At 35.0% G+C, this 22,250-nt stretch overlaps 1 protein-coding gene and 1 long non-coding RNA gene across 3 annotated transcripts in view; one reads left to right on the top strand and one right to left on the bottom strand.

Moving 5' to 3' along the window:
* LOC121492417 overlaps positions 1–22,250 on the top strand; it is a 160,969-nt gene that overhangs the window by 16,601 nt on the left and 122,118 nt on the right. The window lies entirely within an intron of this gene.
* NDST3 (N-deacetylase and N-sulfotransferase 3) overlaps positions 3,641–22,250 on the bottom strand; it is a 177,098-nt gene continuing 158,488 nt past the window's right edge. For both annotated transcript variants that reach the window (XM_041757650.1, XM_041757652.1), the window contains 3 exons: positions 21,505–21,614; positions 11,031–11,133; positions 3,641–6,489 (listed from right to left, as the gene is read on the bottom strand). In XM_041757650.1, coding sequence (XP_041613584.1) covers positions 6,370–6,489; positions 11,031–11,133; positions 21,505–21,614 — 333 coding nt within the window. In that variant the 3' untranslated portion in view covers positions 3,641–6,369. The remainder of the gene's footprint in view (positions 6,490–11,030; positions 11,134–21,504; positions 21,615–22,250) is intronic.

Raw genomic sequence — 22,250 nt, 5'->3', positions numbered from 1 at the left:
AGGCTGAGAAATTATAGAAACTCAAAGATATAGAATTAATGGAAGAAGGTACAAGGGGAGGTTAAAAATAAATTTCATATAATAATAATTGAATAAATTCCTTGTGACATTTGTTAAGAGCAATGAATGTATAGAGAAGTCTTATAGACAATTTATTGAGGACGAAAAATGGCAAGAATTAGTAGTAGCAATGAGTGGTGGGGAAGTGGCCTCCATATTCTGTTAGGTACCCTTGGCCACAGGTGAGTGGCGTACTTAAAGTAGAGTCTAGCTTTTCTTGGGAATGGAATAAATGTCACACTGTCTTGGTTTGACCAAGACATGGCTTGACCTTATAAATTTAGTCTGCTTTTAAGTAAAGTAGGTTAAGAGAAGGTAAACATTTCTAGCCAACACAAATTATTTCTTAAGGATTATCCACCACAAGTATTCATTGCTCTTTCCATGACTGCCAACTATTTGGGGATGGGGGTATGTGTGCTTGGGATGGGGTGGGCAGGATGAAGGCAGCAGCTATGTTGTAGGTGATAACAAAGTAGAGTCAGCTTTGGCAGAATAGAATTCAGCTATAGAGAGTAATTTGAATTAGAGAAATTCCTTCATACGAAACATATGAGCAATTCATTGCCTCTCCATTGGTTAGAACTTTGGGTTAAAACCTATCACTTGGAAATTGCAGTACTGATATTTCTGGAAAGTATAGTATTACAAATCATCATAAGCCACTAATATTGATAAGGTTGGTTTATTAGCCAGTCACCAGTTGGTCCTGTAGTAGATGGAACATAGGATGATATATTTAGATAGGAATTGAGGAGTCAGATGTACTGGAGAACTGTGTGTGTGAGACAAACCTATGGGGAAGTCAAATGGCACATGTGTGGACAGGGTGGCAGAGGGGCATTGCAACATGAGAAAATCTGATTTCTATAAAAGGTGCTGGAATAGAGAAAAAAAGTTTATTGAAGATGTGGATAAATGGCTAACTCCCTCCACTTTTTTTTTTTTTGCAGAGATTATTTGTTTTGATAGATTTTTTTTTAAATAAAAGAGATTAGCTAACACCCTTTATTTTTTTTTTATTTTTTTTTCTGTTTTATTTATTTATTTATTTATTTTTTTGGTAATTTTGAATCTTCTTTTTTTTTCCTTTTTTATTTTTATTTATTTTATTTTATTTTTTTTGTAATTTAATAATAGTTTAATAGTTTAGAGCATCATCTTTGTTTTTTTTTTTAATTAATTTTTATTGGTGTTCAATTTACCAACATACAGAAAAACACCCAGTGCTCATCCCATCAAGTGTCCACCTCAGTGCCCGTCACCCATTCCCCTCCAACACCCGCCCTCCTCCCCTTCCACCACCCCTAGTTCGTTTCCCCGAGTTAGGAGTCTTTATGTTCTGTCTCCCTTCCTGATATTTCCCAACATCTCTTTTCCCTTCCTTTATATTCCCTTTCACTATTATTCATATTCCCCAAATGAATGAGAACATACACTGTTTGTCCTTCTCCGATTGACTTATTTCACTCAGCATAATACCCTCCAGTTCCATCCACGTTGAAGCAAATGGTGGGTATTTGTCGTTTCTAATTGCTGAGTAATATTCCATTGTATACATAAACCACATCTTCTTTATCCATTCATCTATCGATGGACACCGAGGCTCCTTCCACAGTTTGGCTATTGTGGCCATTGCTGATAGAACATCGGGGTGCAGGTGTCCCGACGTTTCATTGCATCTGAATCTTTGAGGTAAATCCCCAACAGTGCAATTGCTGGGTCGTAGGGCAGGTCAATTTTTAACTCTTTGAGGAACCTCCACACAGTTTTCCAGAGTGGCTGCACCAGTTCACATTCCCACCAACAGTGTAAGAGGGTTCCCTTTTCTCCGCATCCTCTCCAACATTTGTTGTTTCCTGCCTTGTTAATTTTCCCCATTCTCACTGGTGTGAGGTGGTATCTCATTGTGGTTTTGATTTGTATTTCCCTGATGGCAAGTGATGCAGAGCATTTTCTCATGTGCTTGTTGGCCATGTCCATGTCTTCCTCTGTGAGATTTCTCTTCATGTCTTTTGCCCATTTCATGATTGGATTGTTTGTTTCTTTGGTGTTGAGTTTAATAAGTTCTGGGGAAGCACTGGGAGCCTTTCCCCTAAGATCAGGAACAAGACAGGGATGTCCACTCTCACCACTGCTGTACAACATAGTTCTGGAAGTCCTCGCCTCAGCAATCAGACAACAAAAAGACATTAAAGGCATTCAAATTGGCAAAGAAGAAGTCAAACTCTCCCTCTTCGCCGATGACATGATACTCTACATAGAAAACCCAAAAGCCTCCACCCCAAGATTGCTAGAACTCATACAGCAATTTGGTAGCGTGGCAGGATACAAAATCAATGCCCAGAAATCAATGGCATTTCTATACACTAACAATGAGACTGAAGAAAGAGAAATTAAGGAGTCAATCCCATTTACAATTGCACCCAAAAGCATAAGATACCTAGGAATAAACCTAACCAAAGAGGTAAAAGATCTATACCCTAAAAACTATAGAACACTTCTGAAAGAAATTGAGGAAGACACAAAGAGATGGAAAAATATTCCATGCTCATGGATTGGCAGAATATTGTAAAAATGTCAATGTTACCCAGGGCAATTTATACGTTTAATGCAATCCCTATCAAAATACCATGGACTTTCTTCAGAGAGTTAGAACAAATTATTTTAAGATTTGTGTGGAATCAGAAAAGACCCCGAATAGCCAGGGGAATTTTAAAAAAGAAAACCATAGCTGGGGGCATCACAATGCCAGATTTCAGGTTGTACTACAAAGCTGTGGTCATCAAGACAGTGTGGTACTGGCACCAAAACAGACACATAGATCAATGGAACAGAATAGAGAACCCAGAAGTGGACCCTGAAATGTACGGTCATCTAATATTCGATAAAGGAGGAAAGACTATCCATTGGAAGAAAGACAGTCTCTTCAATAAATGGTGCTGGGAAAATTGGACATCCACATGCAGAAGAATGAAACTGGACCACTCTCTTTCACCATACACAAAGATAAACTCAAAATGGATGAGAGATCTAAATGTGAGACAAGATTCCATCAAAATCCTAGAGGAGAACACAGGCAACACCCTTTTGGAACCTGGCCACAGTAACTTCTTGCAAGATACATCCACAAAGGCAAAAGAAACAAAAGCAAAAATGAACTATTGGGACTTCATCAAGATAAGAAGCTTTTGCACAGCAAAGGATACAGTCAACAAAACTAAAAGACAACCTACAGAATGGGAGAAGATATTTGCAAATGACATATCAGATAAAGGGCTAGTTTCCAAAAGCTAATACCCTTTAAAGCTCTAAAGAGAGGAACCCATTTGTGGGAAGCAGAGCAGAGTGCTAGGAGTAAGAAATGCTGTAATCATTCAGGTTCTGAAGTCTAAGTAACAGCTGTGTGTTTCTCTTACTCTCTTATGTTAGGATCCCGAGGTAACCCTAGGAATTGCTTTACATCTATTAGAACTAAAAAAACTGCTAATATTGATTAGAAGGATCTGTGAAGGGTTATAGTAAAAATAAACTTACTTATTTCTTAATTGGAGGTTTTCTATGCATCTCTCCATTTTGAGTTATATTAGTGGTATCTGTGTTTTATAACCACCTCCCACTCCGTCCCAGACAAACACAAACAATCAAATACCTACTTATTACCTAAAATCACCAGGCCCAAACTCTTCATTTTCTTATCACAGTTTATTGTTGTACATATGAGGTACCATGCTACTATCAGAATTATATCCAGGTTTTTTATTTTAAAAAACTCAGAGAAAAAATGTTTCCAGTAATTTTCATTCAATGTGAATGACAAGAATATCATAGCTATAAACATTGAAATAACCATTTAATTTCTTCCTGAGGAAGTTCCAATTTTAAGCAATGAAAAAAGGAATTCTATACAAAGCTAGTTTTAAATCACATTAGTTCTCATTCTTTTCTCACATGTATTTATGTTCCTTTTAGAATAGCATAATAACCAGCTGGAGTACATAACATAAAAAGTATGTATGTCCTCTAGAATTTGATGTTGCCTCCAAGATACATTGAATGTTCAAAAATCCTTAAAAAGGTTTGCTACTATAGATAGCATAATACCTGTACTGTGAATGAGTAAATTTTGGTATGATCTGTTCCTTTTTATTTCATTATACAAGCATCCCGTATGTTTTTAAACATTTATCTTAAAGGGTGGGCTGTTCGGTAGAGTTAGTTTACCTAGACAAAATTATGCCATTAGCACTTTGTTTAGAAATTTAAATATACATCTCATCATTAAAACACAAATGTACCATTTTTCTTTTTTTCTTTTTTTATCAGTAGAAATGTCAAAATAAAAACATTACATTGTATATAACTGCTGGGGCCTATTCTCACTGTGTGTGCCTCTCTTCAGCCAGTTTTCTTAAATTAGTGGAGATGAAAGACTATTCATTTGTCTTCCATGCTGGGCAAGTACTGCTTAAAAAAGGCAGCAGTAAGCACAAAGATTGAGTTTGCCATATTTGTCCAAATGACTCTGATTTTGCTTCCTTAATTGGGGTCTTAAAAACTTGCTCCTTCTCTAATTCTTTTGACTATTAGATTGTTTAAAAATTAGTGTATCATTTGAGTACGTAAAACTTTAATAAAAAAATATGTAATAATCATAATGTAATTTTAAAAATTTATAGTAAGTGAAAGGATCTCAAACTTTATTTTCTAAGTAGTGAATAACTGATAAAGTTCAGTTTCACACTTTATAATGAAAAAGTATTTGGGCTGTAGCTTTTCCTTGCATATCTTTTTTTTTTCCTGATCATACTTTTGATAACATTTTATAACAGCTTATGTAATCATAGTAGGTATTTACCACTTAATTTTTTTATGTGTACAGTGAACTTAAAAATTAAGTAGATGTAAGCATAGGACAATAAGTATGATTCTTTTCTTTTTTGAATACTTTGTTAATCTTATTTAAAATTTAAGTGTAAATATAGTTCAGGAAATCATATCTAGCTTATCTTTTTACTTCCTCATTTAATTTGGTAGATAATCTGTATATTTAACTGTTTTATTATCTTCCACAAGAGAATATACAAAATAATCTCAAAAAAAAAAAGTGGGACTTGGCCGTGGCTTATTTTTTTCTGCCTTATATTAAAAGTATCATGGGAAATATCAGATTACAAATCATATATCAATTTGTCTTTTTGTTGTAATGATTTCATTTTTAGGTATCTGGAAAAATGTAGTTTTTCTATAATTTTAATGTGAATAACATAACATATTGTTTAGAGACACTGTGCTTACTTTTCATTTAATAGGTTTTGTTCTGGAGAAAAATTTTAAAAAGTTATTCACTTTTAAAAGTATGTTTCTGGAGATGACACATACCTCACATTTTATGCAAGTACTTCTGTAGAACCAGTGAGGACTACTGGAGTAGACTTGTAGCTCACAAAAAGAGGATAAAACTTGTCAATGATATATATTCAGACCCCTATAATTTCTCTGTTTTAGAAGATTTAGTGAGTACACTTTACTATTTACCATTTTAGTATTCTCAGTGTGTTTCCATATACCTTTTGATGGTTTTACAACATATCTCAGAATAGCAATTACATTATGACAGAGGAGTTAGTAATTTTTACATAAATACACTAGAGTATGTATATGAAAAATCATTTTTTTTTGCTATAGCACTTACCTTCTTATTTTGATGCAGATAAACCTCATATATAACTTTTTCATTCTCTGGTCTAGCACAAATTGTAATTTATAATTCTTTCTAAATATTCATAGATTTATATCTTGGCAAGCATTTTTCATGGGTATTATGCCTTTGGCATTTTATGCTACATTGTGATGTTTATTTTTCTTCTCATTTTGTAGGACACTTTATAGGATCAAATAAGAAAACATTGTACAGGCAAACAGTGGTCTAAAAACCTACAGAGACACAATCTTAGTTGATATATAAAAGTGTAAATATTACTATGAAATGGAACAATTCTGCATTTGTGTTTGATACCTATATTGGTTGCAGTTGACTTCCACATGAATGCACAGTAGTCTACAATAATCCCACAGGCTCAGATATGGATTAAGAAAAAGGCCATAGGCCTCAAGGCTTGTAACAGGTATGTTTTCTTTTTTGTTGTTGTTGTTTTCTAATCATCCACATGCCAGCACATGGAAGGAACTTTGTTCTTTTTTCTCATTTGAAGAGGTATATTTTTAAACAGCCTTTTGGTAGCTTCTGGAAGCTTTGGGAAAGGTGAGCATTATATGGCAGATGGATTCTCCAGGAGTTTTTCAGTGCTATCTCACTTTCTGCAGCTCCTGCCTCAGCCAGGATGGCAAGGGCTGCCCCAGTTTGTGCAGCAGCTTTGAGAGTTCCACGTTGTGACCTCTGTAGTAGCTTGACAGAAATGCTCTGCTCTGCGGTGGGACATAAAAGTACATTTCATTTTTTTGATTAAAGTATACTTCATATACTTTGATGATGTTTAAATTTGCATCAAGTGTACCATACCTGGGTTGAGATTTATCTTAAGCATGTGGGATATTTATTTATTTAGCAAAACATAAACACAATGACTCTCTTCTTCAAAAAAGACACTCTATATACATACAGTGTTTTTACTAGGGAAAGAGCTTTTGTATTAAACTTGTGATTTATTTGTGCAAAATTAAGTGTTAAAATAATTGGATTGACTTGTCATAAAAATAGTTGTGACAACTGGTTGGGTCTAATATTATGCTCTTATTAAAATCATCCTTGCTTTGAGAATGTTAGATGCTTGATGTTTTGATACATCTATAATATAAAATACTCCTTTGCCATCATAATTTACATTAGATTTAGAAGGTACGTTATTCTTTCTTAAGAGATGTTTTAAGGCATACAAAAGCATATTGCTAAAAACAATATTGTGGTAGACTTAAAAATGCAGTAGGTAAACCAGGGTAACCTCTAACCTACTATATTTGTATAATTTGGCCTAAAGAAGCAAAAGAATGCCTTGTAATCTAGCTTGACTTAGAGGGAGGTAGATTTCTCTTAAAAAAAAAACATTTTAATAATTGGAACTGTCAAACTGGGAAGGGCTGTGCTATGAACTGGCATTTAGTGGAATTCATATATAGGTTGGATGATCATTGCTAGGATTGTTGTGAAGGAGGGATTTCTGCATGTGTATCTGTACCTCCACACCTTGTACTATTCTGAGATTTTCCATGGAGTCGAACTTTAAAAAGTTTTTATTTAATTCCATGTGCTGTTCTTTTAAAATGTAATATCTGGTATTCCATTTTAAATGCCATAGAAGCAAGTCTCATTTTGTATTAATAATTTCAATGTAACATAGCGGTTTTTGTAGGAATCATGATCACTGGAATTAAATAGAGTATTTGTGCTATATTCTTTTTATTTTTTTTTAAAGATTTTATTTTATTTATTCAGAGAGGCACAGAGAGACACAGGCAGAGGGAGAAGCAGGCTCCATGCAGGGAGCCCAACGTGGGACTCGATCCTGGGTCTCCAGGATCACGCCCGGGCTGCAGGCGGCGCTAAACCGCTGCACCACCAGGGCTGCCCCTAGGATGAGCCTTTGATCTTTGAGTACAGTCTGAGTTTCTGAATTTCCCCATTTTGTTCTCTCTTATTGGCTTACTTTGTACTATTTCTCATTATGACAGAAGTCCTGCTTGGAACAGCAGCTTGGGGTTACCCGGTTCCTGCCAGCTTGCTCCCTAGTATTTCCATATGATAAGTGATTATCCTACATCTTAACTAAGTCTAGAATTTAACCTCCTAGGATTCATTTCTACTATTTATCCCTTTGGAGTTTGAATTGAACCTCCTGGTACTGAGGATTATCTCAATCTTACCTATTGGCCTATTGGCTTTTTGGGCATCATTTTCAAACCTGGCTGCTGTGTTTGTCCCTAGACAAACCCCTGTCCTGTGCCCTATTATGTGTGTATATGTGTGCCCATGATCATGTCCCCTTCATCAAGTACCCTTTCCTCTTGATGCTCTGCTTCCTCATTATAGCAAAATAAATGAAATGAGATTTGTAATACACAATATGTTCTATTTTAGAGTCTAATATGTTCAGGCAAAAGGGTACTAGAACAGAACTTTGTGGTATGCAGGACTTATTGAACACACATTGTTATCTGGAAGTCATTTAGAAGGGGGAATATTTTATTTATTTATGTTTTTTTATAACATTTATTGACTGTGTGTTTTTTTTTTTAAGATTTTATTTATTTATTCATGAGAGACATAGAGAAAGAGAGAGAGGCAGAGACACAGGCAGAGGGAGAAGCAGGCTCCATACAGGGAGCCTGATGTGGGACTCGATCCTGGGACTCCAGGATCACGCCCTGGGCCAAAGGCGGTGCTAAACCACTGAGCCACCCAGGGATTCCCCAGAGGGGGGAATATTTTAGCTGGTAAGATCACAGATAGGATATATGCTAACATATGTCAATGTAACCTGATTACTTCATGCAAACTCATGTAAAATAATATAATAGGAAGAGATAGTAATATCTTTTATAACATAAAAATATAATAAAAGATGGAATCATATAATATATTCAATATCAGGTTGTTTATTGATGTATTATTAAACTAAAGAGTATTCTATGCTTTTGATTTTGAGAGATAATAGACTTAGCGGTATTAATTTAGAATGTCAGTTTTTATTCCTTTTCTACACTATATTTTCATAAACAAGTAAAAGTAGAAGTAGGCCAACAACTTTCTTAATTTACCTAGATTAGATGCATTCTATGATGTTTTGGTGACAGTTGGGTACTGCCATTTTTCTGTAATAGGAGAAGCAAGCAATGTTGTGACACTATTGCCTTTCCTTTACCCTTGCCTTCTCTCTGGTCACTATTTGCATAAAGTCAACCATTCCATTCCCTAAAATAAATGCAGTATTTACATGATATTGTGATATAATAAGGAACATATATATTTGGTTTTCATCTCTGGTTCCTGGCACAGAGCTCCTAAAACCCTTGCAATTTCCTAAGTGATAGGGTGAGTGATAGGTGAGTGTCTTTTGTTATTCATAATAAGCCCTTTTAAGCCAAATCTGAGTTTATGCTAATGAAGTGACTCTTGCTGGGGCCATAGGTAGCTTCAGATAGGGACTAGTTGCTAGAGGAAGGAACATAAGATTAGAGGTTGGGAACTCTCAACCCCAGCCTCTGACCTCTAGAGAAGGAAAAAAGGACTGAGGATTAAGGAAGTTACTAACAGCCAGTGATTTAATCAATCATGCCTCCATAAATGGAACCTCCATAAGAGCCCTAAATGAAGACTGGAGAATGTCAGGGTTGGTGCTGGGAAGGTGGTACACTGCAAACTCCACAGAGACAAAAGCTACTGTGCTTAGCACACTTCTGGACCTTGTTCTATGTACCTCTTAATATGGCTATTCATTTGTATCCTTTGTAATAATAGAAAGTAAAGTGTTTCCCTGAGTTCTGTTAACTATTATAGTAAATTATAAAAGCTGAGGAAGGGGTCATGAGAACCCTTGATTTGTAGCCACTTTGGACAGAAGTGAGTAACCTGGGAACCCAGTACCTGCTTTTGGAGTCTGAAGAGAGGGTAGTCTTGTGGTAGTAAGACCTTTTTTTTAAAAAAAATTTTTTTAAAATTTTTATTTATTTATGATAGTCACACACACAGAGAGAGAGACAGAGGCAGAGACACAGGCAGAGGGAGAAGCAGGCTCCATGCACTGGGAGCCCGATGTGGGATTCGATCCCGGTTCTCCAGGATTGCGCCCTGGGCCAAAGGCAGGCTCCAAACCTCTGCGCCACCCAAGGATCCCGGTATTAAGACCTTTACCTGTGGAGTTACACTACCTTGGGGGTATTTAGTGTTATAATTGATTAAATTGTAGGGTACCTAGTTGGTATCTGCAGAAACTTGCACAATTGCTTGGTATAAACCTGCACACATTTGGTGTCAGAAGTATGAGTTAAAAACCCTTAGAATATATTACACAGTAACCTTGTTGGAGTATCAATTTAGAAGTATTGATACTCTAAAAAGTTTTGTTTTTCTTATTTTTCTGTATCACAAAATCTAATATTATGCCTCCATATGTTTGTTTGGTAGGAGTAAAATACGTGCTATGAAAGATGTTCTACAGGGTCTTTTAAACATTTTCTTTTCTTTTTTAAAAGATTTTATTTATTCATGAGAGACACAGAGAGAGAGAGAGGCAGAGACAGGCAGAGGGAGAAGCAGGTTCCCCTGCTGGGAGTCCTTTGTGGGACCCCAGGACCCCCCTGGGATCCCAGGACCCCGGGATCATGTCCTGAGCCAAAGGCAGATGCTTAACCACTGAGCCACCCAGGCGTCCCATAAACAGTTTAATAAATACCATAGAGAAATAGCTTCTATATATGAAAATGACATATTTTATATTAGTTATTTAAAATACTATGGAAATTGTCCTTGAATTTCTATTAATGTGTAAGGATTATTTTCATAGTACTCTGAAGGTAAATTTTAATTATCAACCAAAGAAAACTACCAAAGAAATATTATTATATAGGCTACACTTACTACTCTATAGTGACTTAGTGGAGAAAAAAAATAGAAATTTTTTATCCTGTTTTCAGTTTTCAGTTGATGTATTTCCTGTTTTGGTTTCAGTTAATACTTTTAGTGCTAAAATTTCTGTGACTGTATTAATCTTTTTATAATGAGATGTTGCCTTTTTTGTTCTGCTTCAAAATAAAAATTCTGTTGTTTTTCTTTATTCTTGCATAACAGGTAATGTATCATTGGACAAATCAAAACAAGCAATCTGGATACATTGAAATCCAAATGTCACTTGTAATTTTTAGAAGGGCTAAGTTTTTATTTTTTACTTTTATAAGAAAATAAGAAAATATGTATTAGCTTGGTTATTTAGTTTATAATAAAATTTTATACTTACATCAGGATCCATTGGAGGGTATTTTCTTCCTTTGCTCTTTCCAAGGCATTTTGTTTTACCTTCTTCCAATAACTGACACCAGAAACCTTTATGAGAATCAAACCTAAAAAAAAAATTAAAAACATAAAGCACAAAAATGTATTTTTCAAGCAATTTATAAGGTATAATGACCAAAAACATGAATATGAATATATTTTTGGATTTTAATCTATAACCAGAGAGACTGGCATATTTTTTGACTAAATCACTTTGCATAAAGTCTTTTGGCATACTTCTGAATTCTTAGTCCATCTGTCATATTTGTGAGTTTGCCAGATTCCTAATAGAAAAATTGTCAGCAGAAGGTCTCCTATTAATAGAAATTAATAAGCCTACCTCCTTCATCTGGAAGGAAAAAGTTTTATAAATTTCAAGTCTGTTCTTTTCCTTTGTAGAGTTTAAAAATGACAAGTCAGGTTTCATCCATATCTATGGACTTATATAGTACTTGTACCATATAATTATAGAGTAATAGAAGCAAAAGGATTTTGCTGTGCTATGAAGTGATTAATTTTAGGATTCTCTAGCTATCATATACTTAACTTTTTCTCAGAGCCACTTTCTTATTTTGGAATGAGCTCTGTATTAAAGTCACAGTACCTATAAATGTGGATTTTCATGGCGTAACTATAATAAAAATAATAGCACATTAAACTTATATTTCATTTATTTTTATCTTTCATGTGATTTTATTTATTATATTATTCTTTTAAATTTTTATTTTAATTCCAGTTAGTTAACATACTAAGCTTACACTTCAGTTTGCCAAAATATTTTTAAAAAATATTTATTTATTTGAAGGACAAAGAGAGCAGAGGGAGGGTCAGAGGGAGAGGGAGAGAATCTCAAGCAGACTCTGCTGAGCATGGAGCTGGATGCAGGCTTGATCTCATGACCCTAAGAGCATGACCTGAGCCATAACCAAGAGTCAGATGCTCAACTGTACCCCAGTATGCCAAAATATTTTATGTAACTCTTTTTTCTTTGAGCTTTCATTATAACCCCTTAATGATAGAGGGTACATGATTCTTCCCATTTTATGGCACTTAGCATAGTGTTTGGCTCTTTGTGAATGTTCACTGAATGTTAGTTGAATAAATAATGAAAAAGAAGGAATTATTTGTCAAGGTTTATCTCTCTTGGACTATTTTTTTTTTCCATATGCAGGACATGACTTAAATCTAGGCCTCCTACTCTAAGTCTGGTGCCTTTTCTTCTTCACTGATCTCTGGTTATGTTTTATATTATCATTCATTACAAATAAATAGTAATTTTCATGCTTGAATATAAAAACAAAAGTAAAAGTAATGATAATTCTTTCACATTGCTTTTATAATTTAATAATTCTATTGCTATAATTTCTTCACTGGAATTATCACCTGGGGCTACTTCTTCCTTTTGTTTTTTTAATCTACACTACTCAGACTACTGTTTCTGATTTTTTCTTAAAATTATAGTGTGAACAGTGAACAATAGGCAATTGAAATAACACTTTTAGCCTAAAAATGTGAAATACCTAGAGAAAAATTTAATGTAAAATATGTGCAACATCTGACACTGAAAACTACAAAACATTGTTAGAGAAATTGTAGAAGACATTAACAAAGAGGGCTATATCATGTTCATAGCTCAAAAGACTATTTTTAAAGTATCAACTCTCTCCAAATTTATCTGTAGATTTAGTGTGATGCCAATAAAAACTCCAGTGCAATTTGTAGAAATTGAAAAGATGATTCTAAAATACATATGGAAATGCAAAGGACATAGACAAACTAAAACATTTTGAAAAAGGAGAATAAAGTTAGAGATCTTATACTACTTAATTTTAAGATTTACTATAATGCTACAGTAATCAAGTCTATGTGGTATTTTCACCAATGAATATATGGAACCAAAGAGAGGGAGTCCATAAACAGACCAACACATCTCGAATGAACTGATTTTCAAAAACAGGTGCCAAATAAATTTGATGGGAAAGAACAATGTTTTAAACAAATTAAACTGGAAAAATTGTATATCTACATGGAAAATATGAATATTCATCCTTAATTACACTACATAAAAATTAGCTTAAAGTTAATCATAGACTTTAACTTAAGAGGTAAAACTATAAAAATTCTGACAGTAAGCAGGAAAAACACATAGAAAAATTTTGTAATCTTGATTTAGTAAAGATATCTTAGGATTAATGATAGAAGAAGAATAAAATATTTGAATACATCAAAATTTTACACCTTTGTTTTTCTAAAATACTTTAGAAAATGAAAGAAGAAGTCATAGATTGGGCAAAAGTATTTGTAAAACATAGGACTAATTAAAGACTTGTATTCAGAACTCAACAAAGAAAGATAATAATGCCAATAAAAATTGGGTCAAAGATTGGAACAGGTACTTCATCAAAAAACATATGTGAATGACCAGTAAACAAATGAAAATCTCAACATAATTAGTCATTAAGGAAATGCTAATTAAAATCACAAATGAGGGGCACCTGGGTGGTTCAGTTGTTTAAGCATCTGTCTTTGGCTCAGGTCATGATCTCTGGTCCTGGGATCGAGCTCCATATTGGGTTTCCTGTTCAGCGAGGAGTCTACTTCTCTCTCTCTCTCCCTCTCTCTTCCTGTCTCTTCCTCTGCTCCTCCCTACTACTTTTTCTTTCTCTCTCAAATATGTAAATAAATAAAAAAAATAGGTTTAAAATCACAAATGAAATACCACACTCACTAGAATGACAGTTTAAAAAGATCAATACCAAGTGTTGGCAAAGACGTGGAACCATTAGAACTGCTAGACCTTGTTTGTGGAAACTAAGAATATTATAGCCACTTTGGAAAACTTCTTATATATTTAAATATATGATTAGTATTTGACCCATCAATCCATTTTTAGGTGTTAGCCCAAGAGAAATGAAAATATATGTCCATACAAAAATCTGTACACAAATGTTTGTAACTAGCCTCAAATGGAAACAACTCTATGTCTATCAATTAATGAAAGGATAAACAAATTGTAGTATATCCATAGAATGGAGTACTACTCAATGATAGAAAAGGCCTAATTACTGACAGATGTAACAATAGGGAGGAATCTCAAAAGCACTATGCTAAATGAAAGAAAGTAGATGAGTGGTTGCTAGGGGGCAAGAGTGAGGGGAAAGGACTGACTTCAGAAGAGCATGAAGAAACTTTTTGGATTAATGGAAATGTTCTGTATCTTGATTGTGGTGGTATATACAACTGTAACCATATGTCAAAATTCATCAATTATACAATTAAAATGGGCAGATTTTATTATATATGAATTGTTCATCCTTAAAGCTGATTTAAAATTATAGTGTAATTGAATGTGTATGTATGTGTATGGATATGATTTGGAAGGTAGTCTTTATGTAGCTAATTTTGTGGAGTTTATAATATAGCCATATGAGAAGAATGTAAACCTAGACCTCTGTATGGGTATTAGAGACACTAAAGGATTATTTACATCCCACTTATGCAAAACTGATTTCTCATGATTACTGACACAATTGTGTGAGATCAGGACACAAAATGATATGTTTTCATGTTATTTATATTCTTGTTTGAATCAATAAGGCAACTAAATAAAGTAGTCCCATACTGAGAGGTACAAGAAAGAAAAAGCATTAAAAAGACTATTATTTAAATAACCTGTACATGAAAGCTGGGAAGCTCTAATACAACACCATTTCTGGAAGTCTGCTATTGATATAATATTTTTCATAAATATTTTGTCCTTAGCAATTTCTACAATTGAATTCTGACTCTTTTTAAGAATTTAAGCAATCAAAATTCAGAATCCAGACCAACTATTATTTTTTTGATAATATACCTAACTATAGATACATCTCTGGAAAATACACATGTATTATGTGAAAATGAGCAGCCTTCTGACAGAATGATTTTTTTTAATATTTTTTTTTAATTTTTATTTATTTATGATAGTCACAGAGAGATAGAGAGAGGCAGAAACACAGGCAGAGGGAGAAGCAGGCTCCATGCACCGGGAGCCCGACGTGGGATTCGATCCCGGGTCTCCAGGATCGCGCCCTGGGCCAAAGGCAGGCGCCAAACCGCTGCGCCACCCAGGGATCCCAGAATGATTTTTTTTTTAAGAGACACTGAACTTTATACATAATATAATTGAGAATCAAAATAAAAATAGGTTTTTCTTTCATCTCTGCTAATTGGTTACAGCTTATGCAGCAGGCTATCATGTTGGTCTTTATTGAGAAAAAGTGTGTGTGTGTGTGTGTGTGTGTGTATGTGTGTGTGTGCGCACGCGTGTGTGTGGCTGGCATGTAGCCCAAGCATCTGTATGTGTAAGTTCATAGGCAATGGCATAAGTGTGTTGGAGTGGAAAAGAAAAGGAGAAGAAGGCAGAAAGGAGATCATGTTTATTTTCCAGATGAGGTAGGGGTGAAGGGATTGATATTGACCTTATGAGTTTGAGGACATCAGCAATGCAATTTCAGAGTTCAAGTGAAGAGGCTTGACAGGAAACAGAAAGAACTCCTTAACAACCATTTAGAGTATCAGCAGTGTTCCTCTTAAGATTAATCTTGGTACCACTGATAACTGGTGGGACATCAAGAAACCTTTATTTGGTTAGGACTCTCCTTTAAATGACTTCAGGATGTGAACCATTTTTTTTTGTTTTTTGTTTTTTTGTTTTTAAGATTTATTTATTCATGAGAGACACAGGGAGAGAGGCAGAAACACAGGCAGAGGGAGAAGTAGGCTCCCTGCAGGGAGCCTGATGTAGGACTTGATCCCAAGACCTGGGATCATGACCTAAACCGAAGGCAGATGCTCAACAACTGAGCCAACCATGCATCCCAGAAGGTGAACCTTTTGGAGGAAATTTTATGTGTTGACCCCTATAGTTACCCACTTCTTCCTGGAGGTAGAGATACTTTATCATTGTATCCTAGAGTCTTGCTCATAATAGAACAATAGAACTTTGTTGAATTAGAGTAAAACAAGAATGGATTGGTTCTTAAATTTCTATTGAATATCACCTGGGGATGTCTAGAAATAACTAGACTTGTAGGTTGAGACAATTGAAATTCTCCAGTGATTCAGTCTCCAACTGGTAACATTTTTATATCAATGAAAATGTGACCTTAATTTTACCCTTGGACAGGTGAATCCTAGGGAATATTTGGATTATATTTAGAGGGTTCAAGTATGTTTAAAATGCTTGTACATTGAAATAACATTTCTATGGGAGAATAGTGGATTGCAAACACTACAGGTAAATTTCAAAACCAAAACACCATCATTTAGGTGTTACTAATATGGAACAAACACAGAAGTTACTTTTTGTTTGTTTTTAAATCAGTTTCTTGTCTACAGATATGCTTTTATGATTTAATGAACCATTTTGCTGGGATGCCTGGGTGGCTCAGTGGTTGAGTGTCTGCCTTTGGGTCAGGGCATGATCCTGGGGTTCAGGATCGAGTCTCACATCAGGCTTCTTGCAGGGAGCCTGCTTCTCCCTCTGCCTATGTCTCTGCCCCTCTCTCTCTCTGTGTCTCTCATGAATAAATAAAAATAAAGTCTTTAAAAAAATAATGAACCATTTTGCTGATACCCATTTTATTTGTAACAGCTTTTTTGAGGTATAATTTATCATATCACCCATCTTAAGTGTACAATTAAGTGATTTGCAGCTAGTTTATATAGTTCTATAACTATCACCACAATCCAGTATTAGAGCATTTCCATAATCCCAAAAAGTTCCTTAGAGCCAACTGGAAGCAATCTCTGCTGTTACCTCCAGCCCCAGGAAAGTACTGATCTGCTTCAGTTTCTAATTTGTCTTTTCTGGACATTTTCCCCATTGGGGGCGGGCGGTGGATATGCCAAAATTTGTTAATCCATTTACCAGGCAATGGACATTTGGATTAGTTCCATTTTGGGGCTATTATTAATAATGTTTCTGTGAACAAGTTTTTGATAGACATAGGTTTTCAGTTCTCTTGGAGTAGATTCCTAGGAGTGAAATTATTTGTGAGCTTCTGTTTAATTTTTAGGAGACTGCAAAACGGCTTTTCCAAAGTAGCAGTATATTATTCATTATCATCGGCAATATATGAGGGCTCCAGTTTCTCCACATTTTTGCTAACATTTGGTATTGTCTTTTGGATTATAGCCATTCTAGTGGTATTTCAGTGTGATTTTCATTTGCATATCACTATGATTGCACATTTATTATGCAAAGTGAGTGTGTCTGAAGATTGATTCTTTTTATAATATAGCCAGAGACAACTTAAAAAGCTTGTTTTTAAGGTTTCAGTCTTTTTTATTTTTTTATTTTTTATTTTTTTATTTTTTTCAGTCTTTTTTAAAAAGTACTTTCTACTGGTGTACTATTCATTAGTAATAATTTACAATATTGTTTTTCTCTGGTTCTAACATCTTGTGCCAACTTGAAGGGCTTAATAGATTGGCAGTGCATGCTCCAGTGGACTGATTGAGTTTCAGTCCTGACTCCTCAGTTTATTTGCTGAGTGACTTTTGGCTTCACTTTTTTGTGCCCCATTTTTTTTAGCTGAAAAATGGAGCTAATAGTATCTATCATATATAGTATTGGTATGAAGCAATATATGTAAGCATATAAATGTAGAACATATACATGGATATTGACTTTCAAATGTTATAGTCACTTTAAAAAACAAATTCATCAGAAGAAATTGGGACTCACTATCTTCTTTTTCACCACTTACCATTGCTAGGTGCTCTTTCATGAGTGGTCCAGGGGACCAACAGATTTTAGCTACTATGACTACTTTTATTTTTTGCTACTAAAAAAGGTTTTAATGTGGCACATTTTTACTCAAACTTATTTACAAAGGGATAGGAAAGACTGGGCAATGTAAATTTGGTTGCCAGGGGAAGAAGTGGGATGAGAAACAACTGAAGTCCTTGAATTTTGAAACAGCTTCAAATTTTTATGACTTAGTCAAGCCTCATCCACAGAACAGAACAAAACAAACCCATGATCTTTATTCAGCTCCTGGCCTTCAAATTCTCATTGTCCATTTATTGAAATGTTCACAGGAAATTAGTATTAGAAATTCATAGAACGAAATCCAGTTTCATTTGTGTTGACAAACAAGTTAACTGAGAAAGAAATATGTCAGGTTCAGGTATTTAACCAGTATTTCTAAGTGTGAAACCTCTTATCAGGGTCATTGACGGCTAAGTATAATTGTGAGTGCATATGTTCATGGAAAAATAAAAAGCTTACATTTTTCATTTTAGTTGATACAAATTAGCACAATTCCATGCTAAACATTATTTTACTGCTTTCTCTCAAATGATCAGTCAGCTCTAAAACACTATGTAACATGTAACAGGAAAGCTAAAATAACGTGCCTATTTACAATGTAGGCATGAAGGTTTTGTTGAACAAGAATTGTAAAAATACTAATTTCCTTAATTGAGTGAGAGGCTTGCATTTGTATTGTTTAAAACTTATACTACTTATTTAAATCCTATCCATTCTGACCAAGAAAATCAGATTTTTAAAATATTCAAGTCATTGAAAATTCATGATGACAGTACTAAGTCATTTAAGACAACCAATGACTGCATGAAATTTGGAAGTCTCAAATATTTTGTTTAGCAATTGGGAAAGGGATAAATAACCCTCTTGCCAGTGGAAATTTATTGCCATTTTTCTTGAAGATAGTTTTGAAATTGGAACTGCTTTTATATTGAAGATAATCAGTTTATAGAGTGCTTAAATTGGAGTACTTTTTCATGCCAAGACTGTATGGTAAAATCTTTGTGTAGACCTAGTTTCATTCATTTATTCTGTGTGCAAAAACTGGATTTATGTGGTTAGTTGAGAATTCATATCTGTTCACAGCTCAGTATATTCTTAGAGGATTTAAAATTTTTTTTTTAAGTACCAAAGAGATGGTCCTCACTATCACTAGCAGGAAATATATGAAACAATAAATTACATTCCTGAGAACATACATTTTGTGTGGCCCCTGCTCATCTCAATGTGTCTAAAGCACCACAGAAAAACTTATCAGTACAGTTCCTTTAACAAGAGTAACTAACTATAGGGGTAGGATTCCAGAACTGCAAAGGGCTTGGTGAAGGAGGATTTACAACAATTCAGACCTGAGACAACGACCTGAAATTCCAAATATTCTACAGCAGGTACACTGCTGATGTGTGTAGGCCAACTGTTGATTGACAAGAAGATACAAAAAGAAACTGAATGGCTGTACATTATCTCTATCAGCAGGGTGAGAGCCTGGGCAGCCCTGCAGGGCGAGAAGCTGTGGTTTCAGGGACTACGCATATCTTATCTTGCTACTTCACCCACTGAGCCCCATACCAAGTTAGAGAATCATATAACTGGCAATTTTAGCCAGATACATCCCAGGTGCAAAGTGATCCACAGTTCTTTGTGTATAGTACGTTGCTTTGATATTACTTCTCTTTAGTTTACACTCCCTTTTCTTGGCAGTGGAGGTGAATAAAAAGCTTGCTGCTGAGCTGGATGCGAAGAGGAGAAATAACACAGCATGCAGGTCAAGGACCATTCCATAAAAAAAGAGATTATGTCTTTATAGAATACTTCACTTCTTTTTTCTGAAATACAATGCTTTGCTATATGCTCTACAAAAAAGACCCAAAGATAAACTAACTTGAAATAGAAAACTGTTTAGAAAATAAAAGCTTTCTTTTCTAAGAGACACTTAAAAAAGATATAAAGCAGAAAGTGGACTTGAATTTCTAACTGCAAACTAAAATCATTCAGGTTTAATCATTCAGGTTTCTTTAAGGTCAAGCTGAAAGTTAAATACCTAAGGCGAGTAAAGTCTGTGTTAGTACTTGAACTAAGCTCTACAAAGCTCTAATAGTACTCATAGTATAAAAACACAGAGGTCAGAAGGTTAATAGTAACAACAAAGTAAATGGCTCTTGGGAAGGAAGCTCAAAACTTGAGTTCCTTTGTCCCCCACACCAAAATGTCTTTCTTACATAGGTCTCTGCATATGATTTGCGCAAGACATAAACAATATTGGATGTTTTTCTGCCAATCTTTTTATTTTAAAGATTTTGTTCATTTATTCATGACAGAGAGGGAGAGAGAGAGAGAGAGAGAGAGAGAGAGAGAGAGAGGCAGAGGGAGAAGGAGGCCCCATGCAAGGAGCCCAACATGGGACTTGAACCCGGGACCCCAAGATCATACCCTGGGCTGAAGGCAGATGCCAAACCGCTGAGCCACCCAGGGATCCTGTCTGTCAATCTTTATTGTAAAGGATGCTGAAAGGTAAAGGAATCCTGCCTCTCATAACTTATAACTTGCTATAAGATAAAGCATATGATGAAAAGAGAAAATCAGTTGATCTATAGAAGTGAGTTTTATATTGAGAAATACAAAGGAAGAATTCCATAACAGTCATTTTCAGTTTCTTTAAGGCTCAGCCTATGACCCTCAAATAAAAAAAAAAAGTGTTATAGTGGGGGTCCAATCCATAGCTCATCCAACTCACTATCTTCCAGTTGCTCTAGACATGTGAAACAGAAACAAACACAACTTTCATAAATTTGATTACTGACGATTACACTGGACAAAGTAAGAGGAGGTCTTATATAAAATGCTAAAAGGAGTCCAGAGTCAGGATTAAGGTAAGAGACGTATCCAGGTGCAAAATTGCAGGAGGTACTCACTCTTAGGCATTTGCATGGAACTGAGAGTGAGTGTTTCCTTAAATCCTAATGCTTCTCTTGCCTTATCCTAGTCTTGTCCAGATATAGTCAGTTACCTAAGATCAGAAAGAAAACAGCAAAAGAAAGCCAAACCAGAGCTATAATTTTTGTGGCCGCAGAAGAAGACACCTCCTCAGATCCACAGTGGGTAAAAACATAGAAGCAAAAAATGTAAGTATGTTTAAGAGCACATCTCTCAAAAAAAAAAAAAAGCACATGTCTCTCTGCCTATTCAGTCACCTATTGGTTGACTTTCTTGCTGCATGACACTGTTTTTGAAAATTGCACACAAGACAGAGGAGAGAGTTCCTGAACCGTCTAGTCACTTCTTCATGCTTCCACGAGTTTCCACCATTGTCTGCTAAATAGACTCAGCACTTATTGACTAAGTAGCCTCTTCTGTGGCTATTGTTAGTTTTAAGATTCACAGTTATTTTGCTTCCCTTCTTTCCTTCTGGAGTAAATCTTTGATAGTTAGTGATCAACAGAGAATTTAGGACATTTATTTGCCACACTGCTGAAAAGATAGTTTTCAAGTAATTCATGTCAAACAAATCAGAAAATAATCACTATGTAAGGAACAGCTAACACAATACTTGCATCACTAACCTACAGTTTTTTCAAAACCAATTCTCTCCTGAAACTTTAATAAGTTAATGAGAATATAAACTTACGTTAAAGCTTCTGAGTAATTATAATGAGGAGAAACTCCTAGAAATTTCTGTACTTCATCCATCACTGTAGCAGGATCCATCCTTAGCTGTTGCCCATCGATAATTAGCAACTAAATTACCAAAGGGAGGAAAAAAGACAATGCACATTGAAAAAAGATGTGTAACTGTATAACAAACAATTCCTACACTCTTGAATTTATTCAATGAGAGACATTCTGAGGGGATTTGCATACATTGTTGTTGGACTTAACTAGGCCATTCTTATTAATGACTTGGAATAAGAAATAAATCACACTAATTAAATGCACTCCTGGTTTTAATCTGAGAAGTCCTGAAAATACTATGAAAACAAAAAGCCATTTGAAGAGATCAAAAGAGCTTAAGAAATGTGACTACAAAATCACAAATAGAAACCAAGCAAACAATGGTTCCATCATTCAAGCTGGGAAGGAGAACTGTAAAAAGAAGAAAAGCTGGAATAAGCCCAGGTATAATGAAGCAGAGGACATGTCATTCTCCATGAGTCCATTCAGAGGAGCACTATTTTAGAAATAGTTAGATAATTCATTTGGAAAAAAAGATGAAACTCCCAGAGAAGCTGAATGTGGACAGAAGTTCTTCCATCAACTGAGGGGAAAATTTTGCTTGTTACTCTAGGGAGGGAGGTGGGTGGCCCAGAAAGACAAAACGCCAGGCAGACCATGATGGAAGATCACAAAGAAACCACGATCTGTTCTTCCTTTTTG

The sequence above is a fragment of the Vulpes lagopus genome, chromosome 6 (assembly GCF_018345385.1).
Source record: "Vulpes lagopus strain Blue_001 chromosome 6, ASM1834538v1, whole genome shotgun sequence".
In the NCBI taxonomy this organism is placed as follows: Eukaryota; Metazoa; Chordata; class Mammalia; order Carnivora; family Canidae; genus Vulpes; species Vulpes lagopus.
This window is presented reverse-complemented; position numbering and strand designations above follow the sequence as displayed.